Here is a 10,830-nt window from a genome sequence, read left to right on the forward strand (position 1 = left end):
TGTATAGGAGAAAAGTCCATTTAGAGCACATAGTAAGTACGTTAAATGGATAAGAACAATTTTGAATACGAGCAATTACAAAAAAATGTGAATACGAATACAGGAAGTAGTTATAATTAAGAGCAGTAGTAGAGTACGTCAAGGCATGGAGCAGTTCAGGGCAAGTATAAGCTGATACACATACTGTTACCGGGAGCAACAAGGAAAGAGGAAGTGAAAGATGTTCAGAGGACATCGCTGGCCAGCTGTGTGAGTTCATTTTTTAAATGTATTTTTCAACTTGATTGACATGCTAATCAATCCTCTGATCAATTTAAATGGCAACTAGATCAATTATTATTACAGAAGTAGGTCACAGAGGTCAACATGAACATCTGGCTGTATGTTCCCTGTGCTGTAAGAGGTTCTCAATCAACAGAGTGTTTAACAACTTGTCTGTCAAGTGCCTGGGGTGGGTTCAAGGCCAGGCTAAATGGGTTGGAAGATATATGATATCAGGCTACCAAATAAAAACAAATCCAATATTTTCACTTGGGCCATGGGATATTACATTTATCCATTATTTTATGTTCTTATTGTACTATTTTTTAAAATTTTATTTAAATTGCAATATGCAGTGATCTGTTGTTTCATCAGTGTCTTTCTTTTAGTTGTATGACCAAATTAACTTAACTTTCATTGGTTCTTTTTCCTGGGGATGGGGGTTGTGGGAATGGTGTCTGTTTAAAGCTCAGTTCTGCTACGGTGGTTGAGGCAACCTTTCCTGTACAAAGTGATGGATTTGTATTTTTAAAGACATTTATTTCTTGTTCTCGTTCCCCTGCAAACACTGTGTTTGTTATGTGCGCCGTCTGCTTTCGGAGATGTACTATTTGCCAGTTCCTGTTTCTCATTCATTGTTTTGGTGTCATTCTCAGATGAACGCAGTTACTCCCATATTTTTATTCTGACAGTTTCTATACAATGTTTCTAGGGTCTCGATTGGGCTTAAACTATTTTAAGTGATTGATACAGCTCTGTAAACGTTTCACTTTAACCACAGTTCGTTAAAAAAAAAAAACTAAAAAAAAAAACTACAGTACTTCCTAAACTGAAATACAGCAAAATTAGATTCAGCTGAGGAGAAAAACATACATTATGACAAACCCAGCCGATATTTTTTGCTGTGACACTCGAGATGTTTTTTTTTTGTTTGTTTGTTTTTTTTTCCTATAATACGTCATAAGCTCAAAAATGTATAAATGTATTCTTGCATGTGTTGTATAAAATATATATATCTTATATATATTATATATATATATATATATATATATATATATATATATATATATATATATATATATATATATATATATATATATTTATGGCATATGTATATTGGACCGTAAGCCTGGGTAGCTTTGCCATGTTTGGGACCTTTCACACGTCTTCTAATGTATACAAGAAGTACCATCAAAACAGCAAGTGAATTTAAAACAAGGTGGTGCCTGTATATGTATTCATTTACAAAACGCAAATAATCAAAATATACACCTAGTTCCACTTTGGAACCCTTACCTAAACTTTTCACCGCTATAAACTGGACGGCTAAGCCTTTTACGTCACCAAACAAAAGTATAACAATACCATTCTTATACAGGCCTGCCCCCCTCAGGCTTCCTTCAGGCCTAAGCCCGCTACACACAGTCTGACTTAAGCCGCTCTGACTCATCTCATCTGATTCTGATTCTGCAATCAGCTGTGCCCAGTTTTGGTTTGATGTCAAAACTGAGTTTTTCCTGATTGTGTCTTGCACAATGCTAAGACTAAGAATTAGACTCACCACAACTAGATCCTTGCGATTACGATGTATGCATTTTTAATTAATACTGCCCTGTACACATTTTTTTTATTAACTTAGCCCAACATAGCGACTCTCACATTATGGATGGCATCATATGCTAATTAGATGGTGGAGACAGCGCTGCGAGGCACCAAAAAGAAGCGCTTAGCCTATTAATTTATCTATTAAACATTTACACCGTGCAAACGGTTCAGGCAGCATTTGACTTTTTGTATAGTCTACTACACTTTAGCCTGTGGCAAATAAAATATAGCCTGTTGGTTTTTATTTGACTTTGGCCATGTATCGCTTTTTGTGTAGCTCTATCTTGGGGCTTTGTGATTATATTGATTTATTGTTTTAGACATTCTGGGGCAGTAAAAATATAGGCTACTACTTCACTGATATTAAAACTACCACATAAACTCAGTTGTAGTTCCAAGTGCTTTTGCAATTTCAGTTGTCACGTAGGTTTTGGAATTACGATCGGACTACGCTTTAGTACTGCAATCGTACAAACATGGACTATTGATCCACATTAGGACGAGCTCATCTTCACGATCTTTTATCAGATATTCTGCAATCTTGTTTGACAAGTCACATGACAAGCCACATCATTTAAACCTGCTTCACTATTGGTTGACCCCTTATGACTAATCGGTTTCAGTCAGTCTTGGCCAGCAACTGCCGTACACAGCGACTGAAAAAGATTCAACATGTTCAGTCTTCAAATCTGAAGACTTCCCGATTGAAATCTGGGTAGTCTTGGTTCTAAGGGCATGCACATTGCTACGATTCATCCAGACTGTGTACAGCCAGTTGAGATGAGATGAGATGAGATGATTCGGGCTGTGTACGGCAGGCTTTAGCCTTCATGCGGACGCTTCTCAAGTTGTTCTGCCCTGCTATATATATATATATATATATATATATATATATATATATATATATATATATATATATATATATATATATATATATATATAGCATAGCAAAGAGGAATACTTATCTAATGAAGACTTTTCAGGTTTTTATTTTTTTTAATTGATTTTTTTTTTTTTTTTTTTACCCCCCCCATTTTTTTTACAACATTACAATGTTGAACAGGTTGTGTAAATTTGCGTTGTTTGCAACAAACTGTGAAAGGTTCCCCTTACTTGCTGAACGATATATACAATATGCTTACGAATTAATGGCCGGTGTTTCTTATTATATATATATATATATATATATATATATATATATATATATATATATATATATATATATATATATATATATGATTGCATTTTAACCAGACACTATTTGAAGCAATACAATATTAAATGTGTTCTGATTTTGTTAAATAATTAGTTCAATTACAAAACAGGCCTGCTGAAAATCCAAATAAAGTATGTTGAAAATAATGTGGATACAACCCTCTTCTTGGAAACACAGTACATCAAGGCTGTCCTTAGGCTGAAGTAAAGAAAAGGGCTGGGAAAAATATGCCTAATCAGGCCTTAAGGCCCAGGACTGGCCTGGAAGACTAAGTCTGCAGGAGTCCAATTAAAATGCCAGTTGGGTGTTTTTTTTTTCTTTTTCATTGTAATCTGCCCTTGAGCAACTCTTTGTTTAACTGGCTTGATTCCAAAGCCCAAAAATGAGCTTTCCTGTGTTAAATAAATCTCTCTCTCTCTCTCTCTCTCTCTCTCTCTCTCTCTCTCTCTCTCTCTCTCTCTCTTTCCTATAATGATATAATAAAATTTTACAATTGTTTAATTCTAGCTTTTATTTACGTATTTATGTATTATTATTATTATTATTATTATTATTATTATTATTATTATTATTATTATTATTCAAGTTTGCTGACTAGCACTATGTCTAATGTCCTTGAAGCAAGGTATAGTCAAAACAGTCAGGTAAAGACAGAGCATGGCAGCTGCTAAATCAAACTACTGCTGTCAAGCAGAAAAAAAAAAAAAAAAAAAAAAAAACCTTTAAAAACTCAGGCAATGTGCTTACCATAATACAGTGCTGGCCAACAGTAAATAACATGTACAATCACAATTTTTTGGGGCTCCAATGTTACTGAATTATGAACAGGTACAGGAAATACAGTCTCAGCCCAGGCATTTGCCTCAGAGGTTTGTATACAGTACAGTATTTTTTTTTCATTGTTTCAAGGGGTTTAATTTATAACACGTTGATAATGAGAAGCGTAGCCCTGGGTTATGAAGTATCTAAATGTTTTAGATGCTAATTAATGATCTGTGTGAAAATGACTCTAATAACTTTCTAATCAATGCTTTGTGGATGTCTCTTCTCTGCTTCATGTTGAATCTGAGGCCACTGTGCAATGAACAGTTTAATATGGGACAGTTATATTGCTACCGACTTAGACTGTATCTCTAATGGTACTGTATATGAAGCTTGAAAATATAATGTCAGAATGTTAAAGTATCATCATTAAAAAAAAAAAAAAAAGAAAGATAAATTGTACATGCTTTTATTTGGTATATAGAGTTCAGCAGAAGTCTCATAGTGATAATTACAGTACTTTAAATTCATTAAAATACTAGTACTAATAAAAAAATAAGGAAGCAATAATGTTTCCTGATGAGTAAAGTGAAACTGACTGTTAGATGACTGCCTGGCAAATTAAAATCACAGCACTGTTTCATTTTTTTTTTTAATGGGATATTTGATCATATTAAATCAGATCGCCACGGAATTGTTGCTTAATGAAAAACATCGTTGTGCTTTTCAAACTTAATTTCTATTTGTAATTTAGACTTTGCAGGTCTTCATTTCATGCAAATAAAAACTCTCTCACAGATACTTCCAAACCACTGTCAGCAACAAAAGAAACATATGTACTGTAAGTATAACATGCTTGCTTATTTTTCAGGTGATGTTTCAGGTACATGCGGGGATCCAGGCATCCCTGCTCATGGCAACAGAGAAGACAGTGGTTTTAAAATCAGGAGTAAAGTACACTTCACGTGTGACACAGGGTATGTTCTTTATGGGTCAGCTGAGAGGATGTGTTTTCCCAATGGGACGTGGTCTGGAAGACAGCCAGCATGCCATGGTAAGATGAACTCAACCAGTCTAGATATGATACATTAACCCTGGTACAAAAACTCAGCTCACACGGAAGGTGGAATGGGATGAAAATACAAACTACGCACATAAACGCAGTTAACTTGTAAAGGAAACAATCGGCACAAACATGTTTTTATAAATACCTGAACTATTTTTTTTTTTGTATTGACCAAACACAGTTTTGAACTTCTGTTATGATTTTTAGATTAACATTTTGCTGTTACATAGATGTATAGGTTGTTCACTCTTAAACATTGTAGGCTGGGATTGTGCCATGCTAAATGTTCCTCTTTACTGCTTTGATCTTGATGCTTGCCTCACGTTAAATTCTACACTGACATAGATTATATCTCAGAAACCTCTGAAAAGTTAAAGACTTTATCCATATAGAAATACAGTTCTATTAAGTTTTGATTATATTAATGTTATTGTTTTCTTATATCAGACTTTAGGAATTATTTGAATGTAGGAGTTATTTGGAGTGTTTCTGCATATTTGTTGCACAATATGAGGATGTTGTTACAATTCTCATAACAATTAGGATGCTCTAAAGGTGTTCAATAGCCTTAAATTCTCTTTCAACTGAATTGAAAAAGGGAAGTTAGATTGAATGTATGCTGGTGTAATATAATTTGAAATACACTAAACAAGTGTTTTTTTTTTAGCTGTACAGTGTGGAAACCCAGGAACTCCTGCAAATGGGCGGGTGTTCCGCATCGACGGGACGACCTTCTCCCACTCAGTCATTTATTCTTGTATGGAAGGATATCTGCTTTCCGGATCATCGGTGAGACAATGTACAGCTAATGGAACTTGGTCTGGAATTCTTCCTAACTGCACAAGTAAGTCTAACAATTAAACTTTGTATGACACAGAGCTTTATTCTCAAAGCTATACAGTATTTCTTTTAGAAAGGTAAAACCCACCTAATACCACAAGTTACCACACTAGTAACAAGAAACAGCTCTGACTTGTAATTTAGGGATTTGTAAATTGTTTCTTATTCATTTCAGATTTGTAAATAATGTTTTATCTAATGGTTTGTAAATTGTATTTTATCTAAAGGTTTGTAAATTGTGTTTTATCTAATGGTTTATAAATTGTGTTTTACCTAGCCAAAAATTCTTATGCTTTATCGAAGTGCATTGGCAAATGTCCAAAATTATGAAGAAATAGATTCCTTTTTAGACATTTCCAGGTTAATCTTAGGATTTGCCAAAGCTTATTGGTAGATGTCCAAAATTATGAAAAATAGATACATTTTTAGGCATTTACTGGTTAAGCTTACGGTCTACCGAAGCGTATTGGTAAATGCAGGCATATCATCGAAGAATATATTTATTCCTGCATATAAACTGTCAATTAACAAAATAATCATTTATGTTGAATGTATTTATTTCTGCATACACATTTTCCATTAACAAAATAATAATTAATGAGCTTACAGTATAGCACAAGTGAGCAATTCGACATGGTACTGAACAACAACGTTGTGATCCACTTATGTAGAACAACCAACATGCAGGTAAATTTATGTATAAAGCAATCCACAATGGTGTTAAAGGATATTGTACTCCAAATACTTAGTAGTTTGATGAAAACATTCTGTTAAATGCAAATTAAATCATATAGGACAGAAGACCACACTTTGGTTATGACACAAAATCCAACAAATACAGGCAATAGACATATTTACTTACTTATTGCAGCATGGTGGAGTCTTGTGTCACCTGGAGTTAGGACTCCTGAAGCCTTGCAATGCACAAAAGTGAAACATTCAGTCATTAGCCAAAAGTACTTTGTTATTGTTGAGATTTAGCGGTATCGTGTTTATTTTGTAATGACATTCAGTAATTCCAAAGCCACTTGGTTATTCTTGAGCTTTACCGGTTAATGTATATTTCTGACTTTTACCGTTTTGCTTGGTAGATGTCAACATTTACCAGTAGATCTTAAGATTTGCCAATATTCTGACTTTTACTGTAACATATATAGTCTGAAGATGAAAAACAAAGAGCTAGTTATCAAATAAGCAGAGTTGTGGTACCTGTTGTTGTTTTGTATTGTTATTTGTGATGTAAAATATTAAGGACCGTTTTTTCAATCAAAGTACAGTAAATATCCCAAATGAAGTAGTAGAATACATATTGGTTCTACATTCTGTCCAACCCATGCATGTGTGCACATGGGGTTATATATTTGAATTCAAATGTGGGATCTTGTTAGTAGTTTTGCTAAGCTATTACAATAATAGCACATTTCTCTCCTACATAATCCTATATGCTAAGTATACAGTTTTAAAACGAATTTAATTGCCAAGGAAAATGTTTTACAGGTTTAGTTATTTTCTTGGTTTGTTTAACACCAAGATATTATCAGTTTGCACTGTACAATATTTAAAGCTTTGCGCCTGTAAACATAATTTGTCATCTTTTGTTTATCCTCTAATGGATTTTTTTGTTACATGCCAATAAATATTGGGGATGAAAAAGGGTAAAGAACATAGGTGACATTTGTAATAAACTAGAACACACAAGGAGGCCATTCCCTAAGGTCTTTCGTGAGCCTGAAATTTAAAGCCTGTTCTGAATTATGGAATTCTGTTGCCCTTGTGGTCACAGGAAACCACATTAGCAGAATTGTGTTCATATAAAATTGCCCAATCTAAGAAGGTAAAGAAGCCTGTTAAACAGCTTGCATTTGAATCATATACCTGGGGGTATTTGTTATTTTTACATATGAGACATCAGTAATACTAAATGATTTGCGGTTTTGATTATTGAAGTCCAACCATTAGGGGCACATATGAAGAAACTTGCCAGTGTGTATTAAATTGATTTTTCAAAATAATTGGAACATTTATCATTTTGTATTCACAATAAAGCACTGGAAGCCACAAGATGTCACTGTATAATTTAAACAAATGACATGTGAACTCTGTTACTAAAAGTAGTATAAGATACTGGAAAACCAATCCAATTTTCTCTTACTCTTTAGAATAGTCTAAATACTAAACAACTTTCATTGTGGATTATGGGGGGAACACATCTTTAAATGCAAATTACCCCAATGTACAAACAGCAGTCACGTGAGTTAACAGAAGCATCTTGATTTCAGTTTGGTCCTTGTGTAATAATAATAATAATAATAATAATGAAAATAAAGATTTTAGAAAGTATGCAATTAATAATGGTGTCATTTTAGCTTTAATAATACAAAATATGATGAACAATTATCTATAAATGCCTTTTTCGTAGCTACTGGTAGATTCGTTGAGTATACAGATATTCTGAAATGGCATTATCTTCATGATGGCTACTGAAACTGTGAGCAACATTTACCAACACATCTGTATCAGCTGGTTTCACAGAATCTGATTTAGCCCCAGTTATGGACTATATGTAACATTAGCTACTTTAGTCCAAGATGAGTGGTACCCGCAGTCTAAGAAACTAGCCATACTCTGTACTGCATGTAAAGTATTGCTATGAACTGGTTTTTGTTTTTTTGGGGGGCTTGAAGAAACAAAGCCAGTAGGGTTACCTTCGTATGGTCTACTGTGTATTTACTACTTCCTCTGCAGTTGATTTTGTATCTGTTTATTTTTAGTAGTACTCTTAATCAACTTCTTCAGTATTAAAGTTATGAAAGAAGACAATGCAGAAGGGCCATATGTTGCTAGCAGGTGGTAGTAACCGAGGTGCCACAATCTATAGAATCTAAATACTAATACAGTACAGTAGTGTATATTCTCTCTCTCTCTCTCTCTCTCTCTCTCTCTCTCTCTCTCTCTCTCTCTGTGTATATATATATATATATATATATATATATATATATATATATATATATATATATATATATATATATATATAATCACACTAGGCATTAAACTTCCCACTGTGTTTCATGTATGAGACTATTTGCATAAGAATGTCTACTGTACATCTGCATTTGGCTAATGTATGTGCTTGTGTTTCAGTAATCAATTGTGGAGATCCTGGGATACCAGCTAATGGACTGAGATATGGCGAGGAATTTTCTGTTGGGCAGAATATGACTTTTGTCTGCCAACCAGGATATACAATGGAACCAAAAATCTCTAGAATTCGTACATGCACTACCAATGGAACATGGAGTGGTGTAATGCCTTCTTGCAATGGTAACTACAATGTATTATTTATGAATGTAACAGGGTCTTGCTTGTGGGTGAGTGCATTTGCTGCTGAGTGACAGGCAGGAGATCAAGACAGGGGTTGATGTTGACACACCCTGCAGGCGCGCAGGATTTATTAACAAACAAAAAGAAAGTAAAGGTGGTCATGTGATGTTACCAGCCATGGTAACGCACAGAGGACACATACAACAAGCTGTACAAATATGCAAAATAAAACACAGTATAAAAACTATCAAAATAAAGGTGCCATAACAACGGCATGCGCTACTCCCTAAGGCATGGAGGTCCCGCTCTATACACCTCGCACACTATACATTAGTGTGATTTACAATCCCTGAACTAATCTTCTCTGTTCAACTATAACCAAACCCCGACTCCGACTACTAGCAGGTCCGTCGCTGGTTCACTCTCACAGCGATCAGGATTACAAAGCCAGGCCTCCATGTCCAGGTAGTGTGGACAAACTTCAGCCCGTTGTCCGGGGCTTTGCAGCAGCCCCGAGGTGAACAAACAGGACCTCTTTATACATGACGCCGTGCTGGAACACACCTACCTGCTGATTATCCACAGTTCTCAGTCACACACAACAGGCAGGCTATCCCAGGAGAGGCCTATCCAGGAGCATTTATTTACAATTATATATATATATCATATAATATATATATATATATATATATATATATATATATACACACATTTGGCTGACTCTTTTGGGACTCTTAAATAGCAGTGATATTCTAGCACAGTTTTTCTAATATTTTTACTTTTTACAGTTGTTCAAATGAGTCACCAAATAAATAGCTCCTATTAATTAAAATTGCTTTATAGTAAAATCAGAAGAAAAAAAAACTATTTTTTTGCCACTTAATTACATTTTTTGATTAACAAACATCTTCAGACTTTAAAATGTATACCCAGAAGATGTCTGTGTAGCTATAGAGCTTTGCATGTACTTTGCTGCTGGCTTCTAGTAATATGATATATAATTTGCAGTGCAGTTATTGTGTCCAAAACCAAGAGCAATTTCTGGCTCATGGCTCGGTGGGGAGTATTCTTCCCTCTTGGGTCAGACCATAACCAGTGCCCCAGCATGGTGAGGATGTTGGCAGTGCTGTCTTTCAGAAGAGACGTTGGACAGCTGTTCTGTATACTTTGTGCTATTAAGATCCAATAGTACTATGTTTTTTAAAAAAACAGGAGGTACTTGGCCTAATTTCACTACAGAACAGAAAATTCTGGCTTGACTATTTCCCATAGCCCTGGCTAATTAAAAGCAAACAAACAAAGCCTTCTCCACAGTTTACACAAAAGGGGAATGGGATGTCTCTGGATATATCTTCATATGACAAATGCAAAAGCCAGCTCCAAAAGCTCAACTTTGCATAAGTAGTCAAAATACTGAGGCAGAAATAGAAAGCATGAAGCATCATCATTGCCCTATTAAATGGAAAGTATTTTTATTTGCTAATGGCAGGGTGCGATTTGTCAAATTTCGAGGGGGGGGGGGGCGTGAAATAGCCAGACAACAAAACATCATGGCAAGCCTTGATACATCTGTAGTACACAATTTAAACAGTTAAGAGAATCGCTAAGTTACTTATTTATACTGAAGCAACTGCTAAAAAATCTTTTGGAATCACACATTTGCCAAATCTGGCATCATGCAGGATAAATGGAGTTATCATTATTTTTACTTATACGGTATTAAAAAGCAATAATACAAAGTACCTAAGCTTACAGCAAC

The 10,830-nt window shown here is 34.7% G+C and overlaps 1 protein-coding gene across 1 annotated transcript in view; it reads left to right on the forward strand.

Moving 5' to 3' along the window:
- LOC121314905 (CUB and sushi domain-containing protein 3-like) overlaps positions 1-10,830 on the forward strand; it is a 44,118-nt gene that overhangs the window by 12,181 nt on the left and 21,107 nt on the right. The window contains exons 4-6 of the mRNA XM_041248651.1: positions 4,716-4,898; positions 5,578-5,754; positions 8,892-9,071. Of these exons, the coding sequence (XP_041104585.1) occupies positions 4,716-4,898; positions 5,578-5,754; positions 8,892-9,071 (540 nt within the window). The remainder of the gene's footprint in view (positions 1-4,715; positions 4,899-5,577; positions 5,755-8,891; positions 9,072-10,830) is intronic.

This window comes from Polyodon spathula, chromosome 4, assembly GCF_017654505.1.
Source record: "Polyodon spathula isolate WHYD16114869_AA chromosome 4, ASM1765450v1, whole genome shotgun sequence".
Classification (NCBI taxonomy): domain Eukaryota; kingdom Metazoa; phylum Chordata; class Actinopteri; order Acipenseriformes; family Polyodontidae; genus Polyodon; species Polyodon spathula.